Here is a 19,398-nt window from a genome sequence, read left to right on the forward strand (position 1 = left end):
AAGAATCTGCTTCCCTGTGATGCCCCCTGGTGGAACGCAGACACACTGACCGTCTTTCTGGGTCAGATCACAGTCTACCATAATGTTTTACACCAGGCGGTCAAACTCTTTTTCCATCTACCCTAGTATCGTCAACTCTGACCAACAGCTTCTTTCCAGGCTCTCGGGCACAGAGAGGACGTTCCTCCCAACGCCTTGTGCCTGAGATTCTTTGTACCTGGAGATGTCGGAGGCAGTGGCGTAGCGTGGGGGTGCAGGGGGGGCCGGCCGCACCGGGTGCAACATCTGGGGGGGGGTGCGCTCGCCGCCTCCGGAGTCGCCAAAGAGCCTCAGGCACAGGCTGTAGCAGAGCCCCATGTCTCGCGGAACCGACGAGCTGTGTGCGCGTCCAGGCTGAAGGCGTCCGGCAGGCAGCGGCTCTCAGCGCTCGCCGCGGTCCCCGCGCGTCAGGGCCGCGGAGGGCGCGCCAGGCAGCCCCTCCTCACAGCCCCGCCGCTGCTGCTGGGCCATGTTGCATTTTCCTCGCCTCTCTGCCCTCCTCCTCCTCCGGGCAAGCAGCGTCGTTTGGGCGGCAGCGCCAGCGGCAACTCGCCTCAGATCACCTGACATGGACCCGCCGCTGCCGCCGTGGCTACCTTACCGTAAATACCCCAGCCCAGGCAGCAGCAAGAAGAAGCTGGCAGTGGCGGCAGGTTAGGGGTTAGGGGCGCAAATTACTTGCCTTGCCCCGGGTTCTGACAACCCACGCTACGCCGCTGGTCGGAGGTGAGCCTTTCTTGGTAGCTCAGTCGGTAGAGCACGACACTCTTAAATCTCAAGGTTGTGGGTTCGAGCCCCATGTTGGGCAAAGAGATTCCTGCACTGCAGGGGGTTGGACTGGATGATGATGATGATGATGATGATAATAATAATAATAATAATAATAATAATAATAATAATAATAATAATAATTTATTTATACCCCGCCCTCCCCGGCCAGAGCTGGACTCAAGGTGGCTAACACCAATAAAATTTCAGTAAAAACATAATAAGAAAAAAAAAGAGAAACAATTTAAAATACAGGTTAAAATGCAATTTAAAATGCAGCCTCATTTTAAAAGTAGCCGATAAATCAAGACCATAAGGGGAGGGAAACATAAGGGTCAGACTGAGTCCAAACTAAAGGCCTGGCGGAACAGCTCTTTCTTGCAGGCCCTGCAGAAGGATGTCAAGTCCCGCAGGGCCCTAGTCTCTTGGGACAGAGCGTTCCACCAAGTTGGGGCCAGTACTGAAAAGGCCCTGGCCCTAGTTGAGACCAATCTAACCACCTTGTGACCTCCAAAGTGTTGTCATTTATGGACCTTAAGGTCCTCCGTGGGGCATACCAGGAGAGGCAATGGAAGTGTAGTGGTTAGAGCACGGGTAGGCAAACTGAGGCCCGGGGGCCGGATCTGGCCCAATTGCCTTCTAAATCCAGCCCGTGAATCAGCATGTTTTCACATAAGCAGAATGTGTCCTTTTATTTAAAATGCATCTCTGGGTTATTTGTGGGGCAAAGGAATTTGTTCATTCCCCCCCCCAAACAATATAGACTGGCCCCCCACAAGGTCTGAGGGGCAGTGGGCCGGCCCCCTGCTGAAAAAGTTTGCTGACCCCTGGGTTAGAGTGTTAGACTAGGGCCTGGAAGAGACCAGGGTTCAAAGCCCGACTTGGGTGATGGAGCTCCCTGGGTGACCTTGAGGGCCAGTCGCTGCCTCTCAGCATGACCCACCTCACAGGGTTGTTGTGTAAATGAGAAAAGGGAAGGAACCATGTAAGACCCTGGAGCTCCTTGGAGAAAGAGGTGGGATCTAAATACAGAAAAGCCGGTGCTCCGCTCGTCTTTTTTTTTCTTCCCCCCCAAAAAAATGTTTATTCATTTTATAACACAAATAAAAAACACAAACAGAAACGACAAACAATACAACAAATTCTTTTTTAAAAAAAATATTTGTATTAATTTTCCAAATAAATTTATACCAAATTAAAATCCAGTTCTCACTTAATCATTCTTTTAGATTTCCATCAGCATGTCTGACAATTCTCCGTGATATCTCTTCATCTCACATTTCTCAATTTTATATTGCACTCTACCAATCTTAATCATATCGTATTTTTTAAGCAATATTTCTATCAATATTTTTCACAGAGCTTCTTGAAAACCAACAGTTATTATTTGTTCATCACAAACATTTTTAATATACTCTGTAAATTTCTTCCAGTCCTCGGTGAATCTCTGGTCTCTTTGATTCCTGATTCTCCCCGTTAGTCTGTCCATTTCTGCGTATTCCATCAATTTCATTCTCCATTCTTCTCTCGGGGGCATTTCTTCCCGTTTCCACTTCTGCGCCAGCAAAATTCTGGCTGCTGTAACTGCATACAAAACTAATTTCACATCTTTTTTTAGTAATTTCATTACCTAATATTCCCAATAGAAAAGCTTCTGGTTTTTTAACAAATGTATATTTCAACATTTTCTTTAACTCATTATAAATCATCTCCCAGAATCTTTTCACCTTCTTACATTCCCACCACATATGGTAAAATGTTCCTTCTGTCTCCTGACATTTCCAACATTTATTACAGACTTTATACATTTTACCCAATTTTACAGGTGTTATATACCATCTGTATAACATCTTCATAACATTTTCCTTAATCGTAGTACATGCTGTAAATTTTAAACCATCCTTCCATAGTTTAATCCATTCATCAAATTCAATATTATATCCAAAATCTTTAGCCCACCTAATCATTACTATACGAACAAATTCTTGTCATATCCTTATTTTTCTAAACATTGTTAAGCAGGCTTACCCAAGTCCCACCTATCTGATTTTCATTTTACTAAAGATTTACTAGCAGTTTACATATATCATAATTTCTAACCATCTTTTTTTTTAATCACACATTTTACATTTTTAATCACACATTTTTTAATCACACATAACTTCACATTTTATCACTTACAAATAAAACTATTTAAAAATATCCTATCTTCTACTTCTATCCCTACAGCCTATATCCACTTCCAAAGCTATTCGAAGGTTTAAATATTAACATATTTTTTCAAATATTCCTTAAACTTCTTCCAATCTTCTTCCACCGTCTCTTCTCTCTGGTCTCGGAGTCTCCCGGTCAGTTCGGCAAGTTCCATATAGTCCATCAGCTTTATCTGCCATTCTTTGATAGTTGGTAAATCTTCTTCGCTCACAATATTCTCGCAGCTGTTGTGGCATACAGAAAAAAAGTAACATCCTTTTGGGGGATTTAATCCCCCACTATACCAAGTAAAAAGGATTCTGGGTTTTTTTAAATAAATGTGTTTTTCAACACTTGTTTCAATTCATTATAAATCCTTTCCCAGAGGTCTTTTACTTTGGGGCACGTCCACCAAATGTGGGAAAAGGTTCCTTCTTTTTCTCTTTCTCTACATTTCCAGCATTTATTATCATGAGTATGATACATTTTTGCTAACTTCATCTTCGTAGCAAATGAAACAGAAGCCTTTGGGCTTCCCGGTCATCTTGTCGCATGCCAAATTTATAATAATAATAATAATAATTTTTTATTTATACCCCGTCCTCCCCAGCCAAGGCCGGGCTCAGGTCGGCTAGCAAGCAATAATAAAAACAAGATGAATGATTACAACTTAAAAACAAAAATAAAATACAACATTAAAATAATGGAACATTAAAATATTAAAATGTAGCCTCATCGCAGGAGGAGAAGGAAAAGGGGGGGGGGGAGAGAGGGAGGGAGGGAATCAAATTGGCTCCAAGCCAAAGGCCAGGCGGAACAACTCTGTCTTGCAGGCCCTGCGGAAAGAAATCAGATCCCGCAGGGCCCTGGTCTCATGAGGCAGAGCGTTCCGCCAGGCTGGGGCCAGTGTTGAAAAGGCCCTGGCTCTGGTTGAGGCCAATCTAACTTCCTTAGGGCCCGGGACCACTAGGGTGTTGCTATTTATGGACCTTGAGGCTCTCCGTGGGGCATACCGGGAAAGGGCGGTCCCGTAGGTACGAGGGTCCTAGGCTGTGAAGGGCTTTAAAGGTCAAAAGCAGCACCTTAAATCTGACCCTGTACTCCACCGGGAGCCAGTGCAGCTTGAAAAGCACTGGGTGAATATGCTCCCATGGCAGAGACCCCGTGAGGAGCCTCGCTGCAGCATTCTGTACCCGCTGGAGTTTCTGGGACAGCTTCAAGGGCAGCCCCGCATAGAGCGAATTACAGTAGTCAAGCCTGGAGATGACCGTCGCATGGATCACTGTGGCCAGGTCGGGGCGGGAAAGGTAAGGGACCACCTGCTTGATGCGGCGAAGGTGGGAAAATGTCGCCTTGGCTGTTGCTGTAACCTGCGACTCCATGGAAAGGGAGGCGTCAAGGATTACACCCAAACTCTTAACGGAAGGCAATGGCACTAATTGGGCCCCCGCAAGAGAAGGGAGTTGGTCCCTCATCCCCATGCCATCCCAACCTAGCCATAGGACCTCTGTCTTCGAAGGATTTAGTTTCAATTTATGTCCGCAATTTACCTATACTGCAAAAAACATGCATATATCCCTGCCTTCTAACAGCTCATAGGGAAGACCACCCGCAAATATCCAGGCATTGCAGCGGGTTGGGCTGGATGACCCCTGGAGGGCCCTTCCAACGCTGTGATTCTATCCATGACATTCTTTTATCTACCAGCATTCAGCTGTCAGCGTTGCGAGAGGATCAATTCCCTGCCCGCCCGCTCCATTCTGCGACCTCGCGCCCGCCCGCGGCGCTTTCAAGCGGACGGCAGGCGGCGGCAGCAGCGAGAGCGGAGCCGAGACCCAGGGGGCGCATGCGCGCCGCGCCTCTTGACAAGTCGACGGCAGAGGGCGGCCGCGAGAGCGGATCGGAGGCCAACGAGCGCATGCGTACTGCGGCGGCCCTGCAGGCCTCGCGGGCGCGAAGCAGCGGCGCCTCTTTCGACCCTCGGCGGACGCCGTACTGAAGAGAGAGCGGGAAAGAGAGCGACGCGATGTTCGCCGGGCTGAACGAGCTGCTCGGAGCCTCCGTCGAGAAGCCGGAGCAGGTGAGGGGCCGCCGCCTGGAAGTCTCCGGCCTCCGTGGAGCGGTGGGCGGAGGGCTGTTGGGTTGTATTGGGGGGGGGGGCTCCCAGGATGCTACGCGCGTGCGCGGTTTGGGAGCGAAGCATGCTGGGATTTGTAGTCATTCCCCCCCTTGGCCTTCCAGGCCTTTCCCCCCTAATGAAGCCTCTTTCTGGAGCCCTGGAAACTTCCAGGTGTTTTGACTTCTAATGTGTCTCCAGGTGTTTTGACTTCTAATGGATTACAAGATGGAAGAAACAGCAAAATAAGACAGCAGTGTTACCACACCTTACAGAAATCAGATTAAATGCAAAAAAGTCATAATAAAAACATAACTTTGAAAAGGGTAAAAAAAAAATTCCTTCCAGTAGCACCTTAAAGACCAACTAAGTCAGTTCTTGGTATGAGCTTTCGTGTGCATGCACACTTCTTCAGATACACTGAAACAGAAGTTTCCAGACCCTTCTATATAGTGAGAAGGTGGGGAGGGGTATTACTCAGAAGGGTGGTGGGAATGGGTGATTGGCAGATAGCTGTGATGAGCCTGTTGACTACTCTTAACGACTGCAATAGGTCTTACAGGAAAAAGCAAGGGGTGAGAAGGTGAAAAATGGCTTTGTCATGTATAATGAGATAAGAATCCAAGGTCTTTGTTCAGACCAGGTCTCTCCATGGTTTTAAGTTTGGTAATAAGTTGCAATTCAGCAGCTTCTCTTTCCAGTCTATTTCTGAAATTCCTTTGTAATAGAACAGCTACTTTGAGATCTTGTATAGAATGTCCTGGGAGATTGAAGTGTTCTCTTACTGGTTTCTCTGTCTTGTGATTCCTGATGTCAGATTTATGTCCGTTTATTCTTTGGCGTAAGGTCTGGCCTTTTTGTCCAATATAGAGAGCTGAAGGACACTGTTGGCATTTGATGGCATACACAATGTTAGACGATGAGCAATTAAATAGTCCCGAGATGGTATGTGTGATGTTGTTGGGGCCAGTAATGGTGTTGTCCGGGTGTATGTGGCTGAGTAATACCCCTCCCCACCTTCTCACTATATAGAAGGGTCTGGTGACTTCTGTTTCAGTGTATCTGAAGAAGTGTGCATGCACTCGAAAGCTCATACCTAGAACTAACTTAGTTGGTCTTTAAGGTGCTACTGGAAGGAATTTTTTTTTGACTATGGCAGACCAACACGGCTACCTATCTGTATTTGAAAAGGGTGATTTGTATCAAATAGGTAACATTCAATAATTCTTTTGAATATAATGGTACACTACAAAACCAACTCCCAGAATATCAGCAAATAATGATTAAACAGGAATTCACAATTATAATAATTACTAAAGTATAATCAAGAAAAATAATGGCAAGTCACAATGCATAAAATACCACAATACATACAAAACTGTGTAAAAGGATCAAATTAGAAACAAAGACACGCAATATATAAAATTGTTTTTCATCCCGGATTTCTATTTATTCTTGTTAATATTAGTTAAATTAGTATACTGCATTGATATTAACATTATTATTACTATTATTATTATATATTTATTTGTTCTTTGACTTTTTCCCATGATAGGGACTCAGGGTGGCTTATGGATAAAAAACAGCTAGAAACACAGAGAGAAAAATAACCATTAAAAACAATTAAACATTGATGTAGTTAGAACTACAGTAGTACCTCGGGTTACATGCGCGTCAGGTTACTTACACTTCAGGTTACAGACTGCTAACCCAGAAATATTACGTCGGGTTAAAAACTTTGCTTTAGGATGAGAACAGAAATCGTGCTCCGGTGGCGCGGCGGCAGCAGGAGGCCCCATTAGCTAAAGTGGTGCTTCAGGTTAAGAACAGTTTCAGGTTAAGAACGGACCTCCGGAACGAATTAAGTACTTAGCCCGAGGTACCACTGTATATATATATATCTACATATATGCAGGTTTTGGTGTCCTCAAGGGCACCTATATCAAGGGCACTACAGATAAAATTAGCAAAATCCTCCATAAACACAATATCAAAACAGCCTTTTGCACCAACCAAAAAATAGCCAATATCCTCAGAAACCCCAAGGATAAAATCCAGTTGGAAAACCAAGGGATCTATGAAATACCCTGCAAAGTCTGCCCAGCCACGTACATTGGACAAACAAACAGACGAATAAATGCACGTATCGCAGAACACAAGAATGCCGTCAAAAAAGAAGAAAAAACTTCCTCTCTTTTCCAACACATGAAAGAAACAGGACACGAAATTAATTTTGCAGATTCCAAATTGCTCTTTAACACGGAACATCACCACAAGAGAATAATCATGGAAGCCATCGAGATAGAGAAACACCCTCACAACATGAACAAGCGTGACGACACATCCCGCTTGCCAGACATCTGGAAATTAGCCCTCCCCACAAAAACTGACACCAGATCCAGAGGCACACAGAACGCCAACACCAATCAACCACACCAGACCCAAACCCAGACCCTCTCCACAGATGAATTACAGACACCATCCAGTAGCCAATCCATGGTGGCACCTCCGGATGCTGCACCCCCCTGCAATCCCTACACAGATCTGGCTGACACAAGCCACAAAACCACAGCTCGCCCCTATACACGAAGCCAAGCCAGAGCACAACTAAGTACAGTACAGCCATCTTCTCAGGAAAACTCTTCACAAAGTTCAAGAGGTCAAGACACAAAGACTATAACAACTAATCCACACCTAATGACCCACCTAAGTGGTACTCAGGATATCACTCAAGAAATCACTCAAGATATCTCTCAAGTAATTAAGGAACAAAAGAAGAAAAGGCACACTAGCCTGGGAACTTCCTCTCTGCCCAGAACATTGGAGGCTATACACCACACCCCCTCTACAGTATTTATAGGAACTCAAACACTGAGATCCTGCTCTGTTCCAGTAACAAGAAGCCGAAAGCACCAGCCTGAAGATGACGAGTGAGACCTCGTCGAAACGTCGCCTAGACACCCCAACTTTTACACGGGAAGACACCCGAGGACACCAAAACCTGCATTCCTGTACCCGTGAAAATCTACGAAAGCAAACATCTACATATATACACACACACTTCCCCCCCCCTCCAAGGAGCTCAATGTGGTATAGGCAGTTCTCTCCCCACCCTCATTTAATCTCCGCCGTGACCCAGTGAGGTCATAATTCTTGGTTTCCAGACTCTTGGTCATCTTGATCGTCGACCTCTGCACATGTCAATATTCTTTTGAAACTGGGGAGCCCAGAACTGGATACAGGACTCCAAGTGGTGTCCAGCCAAGGTAGAATAGAGCAATACAGTGGCGCCTCGCAAGACGAAAAGAATCTGTTCCACGAGTCTCTTTGTCTAGCGGTTTTTTCGTCTTGCGAAGCAAGCCCATTGACAGCTTAGCGGATTAGCGCTATTAGCGGTTTAGCGGCTTTTACCGGCTTATCAGCTTAGCGGATCAGCTGATAAGCGGCTTAGCTGCTGGGAAAAAGGGGAAAAAAACCGCAGGAACTCGCAATACATTTTTGTCTTGCGAAGCAAGCCCATAGGGAAATTCGTTTTGCGAAGCGCCTCCAAAACGGAAAACCCTTTCGTCTAGCGGGTTTTCCGTCTTGCGAGGCGTTCGTCTTGTGGGGCACCACTGTACTGTTACTTCTCTTGTTCTGAATACTAGACCTCTGTTGATGCAGCCTAGAATTGCATTAGGTTTTTTTGCTGCTGCACCACACTGTTGACTCATGTGATCTTTTCATTTTTATACTCTCCCTATTTTTTTGTTTTCCAGGGCAAGCTGACCTTGCTGTGTGCTGACAAGACAGATGCCAGCTTCCTCCTTCATCATTTCCTTTCCTTTTATTTGAAAGGTATGCAGCAAAATCAATCTGGTGATTAAAAAAACAACAACCCCATATTTCTTGCATAAAACCAAATATTGGCAAAATGGGATGCAAACGTCTTTAGAAGAACCGTAGCATGTGTGTATGTGATCTGTACACCTGTTTGAGGGGGAGAATTCTGGAATGTGTTCATTTATTTATTTATGTAAATGGGGGAATAAAACCATCAACAAGATAGACCTGTGAATGTAAAAATTAAATGAAAATAAACACAAAGCAGAGCAGTGGCCTGGAGGATTCAGAAGAGTGGATGAAATCTCTGCAGTCAGCCCGTTTACAGTGGTGCCTCGCAAGACGAAATTAATCCGTTCCGTGAGGCTCTTTGTATAGCGGTTTTTTTGTCTTGCGAAGCAAGCCCATTGACAGCTTAGCGGATTAGCACTATTAGCGGTTTAGCGGCTTTTAGTGGATCAGCTGATAAGCGGCTTAGCGGCTTAGGAAAAGGGGGGGAGGGGAAAAAACCCGCAGGAACTCGCAAGACATTTCGTCTTGCGAAGCAAGCCCATAGGGAAATTCGTTTTGCGAAGCGCCTCCAAAACGGAAAACCCTTTCGTCTAGCGGGTTTTCCGTCTTGCGAGGCGTTCGTCTTGCGGGGCACCACTGTATATTCTGTGCTGGAAGGACAATATAGATAGATAGATAGATAGATAGATAGATAGATAGATAGTCTTTTCCCTCTGCCAGAAAGCTGCGCAGTTAGTGTGAGAAGAGCCTCCTAGCAAATGCAGTGCTGCAACTGAGAAGACTGTGTCACTAGTTGGGACCCACCTAACTTCAGATAGAATCATCACAGAATTGTCAAGTTGGAAGGGACCCCGAGGGCCATCCAGTCCAACCCTCTGTAATGTAGGAACCACAACTAGAGAATCCCTGACAGATGGCCATCCAACATCTGCTTCAAGACCTTCAGTGAAGGAGAGTCCTTTGCCTTCCTTCCACTGTCCATTTGGGCAAGTAAAGTCAAAAGACGCAATGAATCGGCAGTGAATCTGGTTTTGTCGTGCCCAGCAGGATTTGCATCTTTCCCAGCAGGATGGGAAAGCCTTGAAAGGTGATGACAAAAATGACAATGGGAAAGGACATTTTCAGAGCAACAGTTTGTTTCCTGCCGTTTTTTGTGTTGTAATCGCCTTGATGGTGGGAACATCGTAACAGCAAAACACCTTGTGTCCATTTTTGTCTTTCCAGCTGGCTGCAAAGTCTGTTTCGTGGCGCTTCTGCAGTCCTTCAGCCACTACAGCATAGTGGCCCAAAAGCTGGTAAGCCAGGCTGATTTTATTGTATTAATTAAAACATCTCAGTCCAGGCCTCCAGGGATGATCTACCCGGCTGTTGGATCAGGCCGAGGGGGGCCAAAAGGGAAACTGTTAAGGGAGTACAGCAGCTCTCCTGCTCACGATTACCAGCCATAAACAGAATTAAAATTAATACCAAGGCTGCGTCATCATCAGCATCTTAATCCAAGGGCTCTCAAACTTTTGCAGGCTGCTAACCCCTTGGTTCCATAAGCTCATCCCCAAGGCCCCCTACTCTATAAAATAGCAGTTTACACAACCCACTAAGGACGATAACAACACAATTAAGTTCAGCAAATAGGATTGCATGAAAAGCATTTTCATGCATTCTGACTAATGGAAACATGTTGTTGTTGTTTAGTCGTTTAGTCGTGTCTGACTCTTTGTGACCCCGTGGACCAGAGCACGCCAGGCACTCCTGTCTTCCACTGCCTCCTGCAGTTTGGTCAGACTCATGTTCGTAGCTTCGAGAACACTGTTCAACCATCTCATCCTCTGTCATCCCCTTCTCCTTGTGCCCTCCATCTTTCCCAACATCAGGGTCTTTTCCAGGGAGTCTTCTCTTCTCCTGAGGTGGCCAAAGTATTGGAGCCTCAGCTTCAGGATCTGTCCTTCCAGTGAGCACTCAGGGCTGATTTCCTTCAGAATGGAGAGGTTTGATCTTCTTTCAGTCCATGGGACTCTTAAGAGTCTCCTCCAGCACCAGAATTCAAAAGCATCCATTCTTCGGCGATCAGCCTTCTTTATGGTCCAGCTCTCACTTCCATACATCACTACTAGGAGAACCAGAGCTTTAACTATACGGACCTTTGTTGGCAAGGTGATGTCTGACAAAGGAAACATAAGGGGCTTTATAGCACAATGTATTTCTGTACAACTGCTTAACAAACACAAACACACCTTCACCTACCACAGATGTACAGTTAAGGATTTAGGAGAAAATCAATAGCTGTTACCCATAATCGGCTATCAGAATCGTTGCAAATGAACGTGACCTAGGGAAATAGCGATAACAGCAGCGGAACTTGAAATGCAGAGTGTGGAAAGTGTTTTGCTTGAGGCTTTAAGCTGGTCAATCATTGAAAAGCGATCAATGCGCTTGGAGAAGACCACCTCCAGCCCCACCCCACTGCCCCCTTGCCTCTTAAAGGTAAAGGGATCCCTGACCATTAGGTCCAGCTGTGGCCGACTCTGGGGTTGCGGCGCTCATCTTGCTTTATTGGCCGAGGGATCCGGTGTACAGCTTCCGGGTCATGTGGCCAGCAGGACCAAGCCACTTCTGGCGAACCAGAGCAGCACACGGAAACACCGTTTACCTTCCCGCCGGAGCAGTACCTATTTATCTACTTGCACTTTGATGTGCTTTTGAACTGCTAGGTTGGCAGGAGCAGGGACCGAGCAATGAGAGCTCACCCCGTCGTGGGGATTTGAACCGCCAACCTTCTGATCGGCAAGTCCTAGACTCTGTGGTTTAACCCACAGCGCCACCCACATTCCCCCCCCCGCCTCTTAGCATACCCTTAAGTAATCCCCCTGCCCCCTGCAGGGCAGGTATCACTCACTTTGGGAAGCAGTCAGCTAGAGCATTGCTCAGTCGTGTCTCCAACCAAGCACCATCTATGAAGATGCTTCTGAGCATCCTTCCATTTCCTTCTGAGCATCCATTTCCTTCATTTTGGTATAATTTATGACCAAATAAATTAAGTACATAAGAAAGAGCCTGGCGGCTGGATCAGGCCAGAGGGGGCCCGTCTACTCCAACATCCTGTTTCTGGTGACTCCTCAACACATAGGAACTGGTGCAGAGGTTTCTCACAATCGAAGGTGATTGTGTGTGTGCTGTCTCTCCCAAGGATTTCCACAGCTGTCTGCGTTGATAAACAATGGAAAGGACTTGAAATTGGGTTGTGAGGGACTCCTGGGCCAGCTTCCACGTGGAACGGGAGATGATGAATGTTCCTGTTTGTTGCTTTTGGCAGGCAGGCCGCCCTAGCCCAAAACCCGCAGGAGAGACGTTCAAATGTGCCTGGCACCTGTTTGCAAAATTGCAATGCTTGCATTTCTCCACCTGCAAATATTGCTTTCCAGGGAGTCAGCTTGGCTGCAGCCAAAGAACGAGACCAGCTTGTGTTCTTGGAAGGGCTGAAATCCTCAAATGACATATTGTTTGGGCAGCAGCGTCAAGAACAGACGGGTGAAGCCAACCCTTTCCAGTTCCTCAGGTAACTTGCATCACTGCCCTGACCAGATCTACTCAGAAGTACAGTGGTGCCCCGCAAGACGAATGCCTCGCAAGACGAAAAACCCGCTAGACGAAAGGGTTTTCCGTTTTTCGAGGCGCTTCGCAAGACGAATTTCCCTATGGGCTTGCTTCGCAAGACGAAAACGTCTTGCGAGTCTTGCAATTTTTTTCGCTCCCCCCCCCTTTTTCTAAGCCGCTTTGCCGCTAATAGCCGCTAAGCCACTAATAGCGCTAATCCGCTAATCCGCTAATCGGGTTGCTTCGCAAGATGAAAAAAACGCAAGACGAAGAGACTCGCAGAACGGATTCTTTTCGTCTTGCGAGGCACCACTGTACAGTGGTACCTCGGGTTACAGACGCTTCAGGTTACATACGTTTCACGTTGCAGACTCCGCTAACCCAGAAATAGTGCTTCAGGTTAAGCACTTTGCTTCAGGATGAGAACAGAAATCGTGCTCCGGCGGTGGCAGTGGGAGACCCCATTAGCTAAAGTGGTTCTTCAGGTTAAGAACAGTTTCAGGTTAAGTACGGACCTCCGGAACGAATTAAGTACTTAACCTGAGTTACCACTGTAAGTCCAACTGAACTAGGGTTAGGATTGCAGCCTAACTCCTTACAAAAAGAAGTGGAAATGTTTTGATGAATATATGGCAAAACATTGCTCTAAAAAAAGATATGCTAATATGCCTAGATTAAAATGCGAGGTACTGGATGGAAGAAAAATTAGTAAGGAAAGATAATAAGAACATATAGATGATTTGAGAAGTCTGTAGAATGCAAAGATTATTGTAAATTTTGTAATGCCAAGTCAAGTAACCTTTATTGGCATCACATAAGAACATTCAGAATAGATAGGCCAGTGCAATCTCGTCGCCACCCCAACAGCACAGTCACCCACCAAAGGGCAGAAGAGGAGAGCAATCCGCCTCATCTCTGTGGGTTTCCAGCAAGGGCAGGATCCTGTAGCATGCTTTGGCGACAAAAAATCAGATAGAGGAACTTAGCTAGTGTCTTGGTGAGCTCCTGGTCTCTCCCTTGTAATAAGAAGCGCATGACCTCCGTCTCTGGTTTCCATGTTGGAATACATAAGATGGTCTAGAAATTGTTGGCAGAGATCATCATACATTTTGCATTTAAGGGCCATGTGAGAGTTTCCACCAGGTGGGCATCGCATGGGCATATCTGATCTCCTTCTGCCAAACCCGCAAACCTACCCCAAAGGAGCTTAGAAGGATTAGAATTGAACCTAGCCAGTGAAAAGGCCCTTCTTTCTAGCGGATTAAACAAAAATTGTAAATAATTGAGATTAAATTCCTGCGCCCCAGAGAGTCAGAAATAAAGAGGGGAGCATGTTTTTTCCGCAGCTGAGATTAGTTCCCGGCGATCTATGTCCCACAGCCTAGTTTTTAACATGGTCTTGGCGACTGGGAAAGCCACATCGCCCAGGAGATCCTCTGAAAGCCCAAGTTGCCATATCTTTGAACAAAACAGTTGTAGCCCTGGGGAAGGGAAGGAGTCAGGCAGAACTTCGCTGAGTAAGGTATCTTTGTCTGCTAAAAAATTGTATAATGTGGAGGAAATCGAGTGTCGGCAGAGGGAAGTGGGAGGAAGGAGAAAAGAATAATATGATGGATTGAGGAAATATAAATGTAAATGTAGGGGGGGATGGGGAGGAAATGTGTTGGCTTTGGTACATTTGTATTGTAATGTTATATGTGAAAACCAATAAATAACTGTTGCCAAAGAAAAGGGGGGGGGAGGGATTGCAGCCTAAGCCTTCAGTGGGTGGGGAGGAGAGGTTCCTGGCACCTGTTACATAGGTATGTGTTTGGAGGTAATGTCTCTTGCTTGTTGTGGATGTTGTAGATGTGATCTTTCAGGGACTTAGACCTCTCCTCTCCTCCGTCTGTCCCTGGCAGTGGTGACGGCTCAAACCTGAAAGCCCTTTATGAGTTTGTCCGCAGCGCCTTGAGCCCTGCCGCTGGCGGAGACTCATGGAAATGCCCAGTTCTGCTCGTGGACAACCTTGGCATCTTGCTGGGCCTGGGTGTGAGACTGACGGACATTCTCAACTTCATCCATTATTGCAGAGTCACGGTGAACGCTCAGCTTAAGGTACCGTGATTGCTGCGCAGTTGCTTTCCCTTTTGACAGGTGCCTGCCCTGAAACGAGCTGCTGTTGTCACTCCAGCGTAGGCAGGGCTTGGAAGGAAATCCTGTTCCTTCTGCAGCCCTTTCTTGGGCTTTCAAAAACTGTTTCCAAACTGCTTAATACAGGCACCACCAAGCCCTTTCACACATCCTCCTTGTGTGCAACCACGTACATGGGCGGCGCCAGGAAGTAGGTGAATACAGTGGTACCTCAGTTTAAGGACAGTCCTGTTGACGAACTATTCAGTTTATGAACTCCACAAAACCAGAAATAGTGTCCCAGTTTTTGGGACGCGGGTGGCACTGTAGTCTAAACCACTGAGCCTCTTGGGCTTGCCAATCAGAAGGTCAGCAGTTCGAATCCCCGTGACAGGATGAGCTTCCGTTGCTCAGTCCCAATTTAGCAGTTCGAAAGCACGCCAGTGCAAGTAGATAAATAGGTACGGCTGTGGCGGGAAGGTAAACGCCATTCCGTGTGCTGCTCTGGTTTCGGTGTTCCTTTGCGCCAGAAGCGACTTAGTCATGCTGGCCACATGACCTGGAAAAACTGTCTGCAGACAAACTCCGAATCCCTCGGCCTGTAAAGCAAGATGAGCGCTGCAACCCCAGAGTCGTCTGTGACTGGACTTAACTATCAGGGGGCCCTCCTTTTTTTGAGAACTTTACCTCAGTCTAAGAACAGAATCTGAACGGTGGAAGGGCACTGGCGGCGGCAGGCCTCATTAGGGAACGTGCACCTCAGTTTAAGAAGGGTTTCTGTTTAAGAACGGACTTCCGGAATGGATTAAGTTCGTAAACTTAGGTACTACTGTAAATAAATTCATTCAAACCCAGGAATGTTGGGAGAGAGCTGGAGAGTCCTCGTGACTAATGAGGAGACCCTCTCCGGAGCCTGAAGAGGACGTATATTTAGCTTTTTAAAATTTTACCTGTGTTGTTTTAATTTGCTGGAGGCCCCATTAGCTAAAGTGGTACCTCAGGTTAAGAACAATTTCAGGTTAAGAATGGACCTCCAGAACGAATTAAGTTCTTAGCCCGTGGTACCACTGTAGCTGCCTTGAGTCCTGGTCTGGGGGGAAAGGTGGGGTATATATAAATAGAATAGTAATCTGCCTCTTAGCTTCAAGAATTCAAAATTCAACTTGGGGCAGATACTACATACTTAGGAGACTGGGGGCGGGTGTCTTATCGGCGCCTCCTGGACTGATCTTAAATTGGAGCTGAAACTGTTGTGGTGCTTCCTGGCTCTCAGGGGAACTTGGTTGTGATGCTGCACAGCAGCGCCGACTCGGAGGACGAGGAGAACGAGCTGCTTGTGAAGGCTGTCCGTCACCAGAGCAATCAGATCCTATGGGCAGAAGGACTGGCGACTGGCTACTGCAAGGATGTTCATGGGCAGGTGAGTGTGTTGAAGCAAATATGAAGATGAAAGGCCTGCAAACACCACCTTCGTCGTCAAGATAACCCCATGATTAATTGGTAGTTGTTGCAGCAATGAGCTCATCTATGTTTTGATTCACTTGCTTTGATGTAGACTCTTGAGTAGAGCTGGGCGACGTGTGGTTTTCAACATCGCCATATATCACCAGCTAAACATCGTGATACAGTGGTGCCTCGCAAGACGAAAAGAATCCGTTCTGTGAGTCTCTTCGTCTAGCGGTTTTTTCATCTTGCGAAGCAAGCCCATTGACGGCTTAGCGCTATTAGCGGTTTAGCGGCTTTTAGCGGCTTAGCGGATAAGCGGCTTAGCGGCTTAGAAAAAGGGGGGGGGGAAGGAAAAAACCCCCGCAGGAACTCGCAAGACATTTTCATCTTGCAAAGCAAGCCCATAGGAAATTCGTCTTGCGAAGCGCCTCGAAAAACGGAAAACTCTTTCGTCTAGCGAGTTTTCCGTCTTGCGAGGCATTCGTCTTGCAGGGCACCACTGTATACTGATCTATCACAGTGTCTGAAATAAGGATGGAGCTCTGTAACGGCTTTGGCTGGCTTCACAGTTTTCCCCACATTGTGGTTTTTGCAGAGCACACAAACACACATCATGATTCGTGATAGATTGCCAGGTCAACATACGAAACCAATCACGATATGAACTGCAAACCGGTTTTGGACCATATAGCGATACATCGCCCAGCCCTAGCTCTGAGCCTGGAAAGGGGAGCTGTCGCTAAGATTTGGGTTTTTCTCACCTATGCCCTCATCTGGGCAGGTGGAGCGATGGGAGGTCCTGGCCAAAGTAGCGTAGGCTGCTTTGTATATAAATAATGTTTGCTTGGGTGCGGACAAGCCATCTCCTCCTGCCATGTCCGTCTGGCGTCTGCAGAGGCTGGGAAATATGGCAGACTGATTTGCTGCAAGCAAACACCTTTCTTTTAATAAAGCACTAGAACTCATTGCTGTGTCGTTTTTGACATCCTTCTTTGGTGTCCCTGCACCCCACCACTCCCACTCCTTTGGGCGGGTGGATGAGGACAGTGAGTTGTTCTGTGTGTGTGTGTGTGTACACACACACACACACACACACACACACACACACACACACACACACTCTTTCTTCTTCTGGTTGCTGATTTGCTACCAGGAGAAGTTCCAGGTGTTACTATTAGTGTAAAAGGTAAAGGTAAAAAGGGACCCCTGACCATTAGGTCCAGTCGTGACCGACTCTGGGGCTGCAGCAGTCATCTCGCTTTACTGGCCGAGGGAGCCAGCGTACAGCATGATCATGGCATCGTACAGCTGATGAAAACCCCAAATTAACAATCTCAGGAAATTAGACTATTGTGAAAAGGTGCAGTAGCTATTCAATCCATAACTCCTGCAATGGGTTCCTGAGCCTTGAAATGGTCTCTCAGTCTGGTTCAGTAGGAAGCACAATCATGGGGAAGGCTGCTGACCTGACAGTTGTGCAGAAAGCCATCATTAAGTTTTCATTTGGGTTTTCATCAGCTGTACGCCATGATCATCGCAATGATAACAGACAAAGGCTTGACATATCTCGCTTTGCGTGTCATGAGTCTATCTCATATATTAGTTTCACCTTTTATGTTGAATTACTGAAATAAATGAACTTTTCCATGGTATTCTAATTTTTGGAGTTTCACCTGTAAGTTTAGTGATCTAGCAGAACACATTTTTTAATATATAAAAAAGCAATAAATAAGCGCTCTCTCCTCCCCCCCCCAATTTTCCCTTTCGTTGCTCCAGTTATCGATCATCCAGCGGAGCTCGTGGGAGAGGAAAGCGGAGCGGGACCTCCTGCGCATTTACCAGTACAAGATCCAGGACAGGAACGTCGTGTTTTTTGCTCGCGGGATGTCGGCGGCTGTGCTGTGACTTTCTGAGGGTTGGGGGAAGCTTGGTTCAGGGGCGATGGAGAAGGAGTGGCTCTGTCCTCAGGAAGATCTCAAGGCATCGAGAGAGGGACAGAAGGATTCTCCCATGCAGAGGTGGCTTTTGCAGTGACGGTTCAGTCACTGTGGTGTTCTGTTGGGGTTTGATCCAGGGAAGAACAGGGCACTGGCTTCCCACCACCGCTGCAGTCCTCTGTCTGATCTTGAATTTGTTCTGAGCTGCTCTGCGGACAATGTCGAAAACAAGGAAAAGACTGAAACCAGCTCTGCGGTAGTTTGGGGCCTGTCACTAAAAAAACCTGGTGCTCCAGCCAGCCTTGGTGTTGTGCCAGGTGGTTTCAGTAGGTTCACCGGCTCTCGAGCTGGTGTCGAAAGATAGCAAGGCAGGTCAGGAGGCCGAGGCGACTGAAAACGCTCCGTGTTCAGTTGTGTACAGGTGCTGTTCCCATCTTCGCAGTCTGTCAGGTCGCCCAAGATACCAACACAACCCAGCCTTCAAGTATGCCATGGACGGAAGGCAGGAAATGACTTGCGTGCAGATGAGATAACTTGGGGAAGTGAGCCAAGCTGCACAGTCTGATTGAAGGGGCACCAGAATACCCCTTGTAGTTAAGGCAGGGAGCTCAAAGTTACTTTCTGCAAGGATCACCATCAATTTCCCCATGGGTAACTTGGTCATGCGACCAAGTCACTGTAACCTGACCTGTACTTGACGTTGCATCAGAAGTCAGGGGAAACAGAAGTTTGGGAAAACAGCCTTGCAAGCCACATTAGGAGCCTTGCAGGGGCCCAGTGTGGCCCCCAGACTGGCAGCTCCCAACCCCTGGCTTAAGAAAGACAGGACCAGCACAACAAGGAACACCTCTGCTCATCCCAGGCACTCCATTCTCCTCATCTGGATTTGGGCCTGAAAGCATGGGGAATCTCTGACATTGCCCATCATCGTTTCTGATTGCGGGGCGCGTCTGTTAAGGCCTCCACCTTAACCCAGCGGAATTGTGAGACAGCCTTAACTCTGGCCTTAAACCAACAGGGTTTTTGACAGCTGAATAAACACGCAATTCGAGACCAGTTGCAGATTTCGTGCTTGTTTGAGCCAAACCTATTCTCTCCAATTTAGTTTGGATTTGCAATGCAGCCTTGCAAACTGTTGGGATGCCGCTGTCCTACCTTCTCTAATCTCCTTAATTTCCCCGTTTATAGGGACAGGGCTTAATGACTCTCTCCAGTCAGCAGTGACCTTTTCTCCAAGAATCCATCTCAAAGAGAGGAAGGTGGAGACATCCCTGCCCCGACTATCAATCACTGGTGGCAGATTGCTGTGTTTCCTTCGGCGAGGAGCGTTAAGTTAAAGATCTCTGCCAAGTGGAGCAAATA

General features: G+C 46.9%; 1 protein-coding gene across 1 annotated transcript; it reads left to right on the forward strand.

Annotated features, from left to right (window-relative positions):
• Positions 1-4,908: 4,908 nt before the first annotated feature.
• ELP6 (elongator acetyltransferase complex subunit 6) lies at positions 4,909-19,092 on the forward strand. Its single transcript, XM_081834552.1, has 7 exons — positions 4,909-5,080; positions 8,875-8,953; positions 10,175-10,245; positions 12,370-12,503; positions 14,443-14,638; positions 15,927-16,073; positions 17,876-19,092. Exons 1-7 carry the CDS (start codon positions 5,027-5,029, stop codon positions 18,002-18,004), a joined length of 810 nt encoding a protein of 269 aa, XP_081690678.1. The 5' UTR covers positions 4,909-5,026; the 3' UTR covers positions 18,005-19,092.
• The last annotated feature ends 306 nt before the right edge of the window (positions 19,093-19,398 follow it).

The sequence above is a fragment of the Podarcis erhardii genome, assembly GCF_964252035.2.
Source record: "Podarcis erhardii genome assembly, chromosome: 12".
NCBI classification, from domain to species: Eukaryota; Metazoa; Chordata; class Lepidosauria; order Squamata; family Lacertidae; genus Podarcis; species Podarcis erhardii.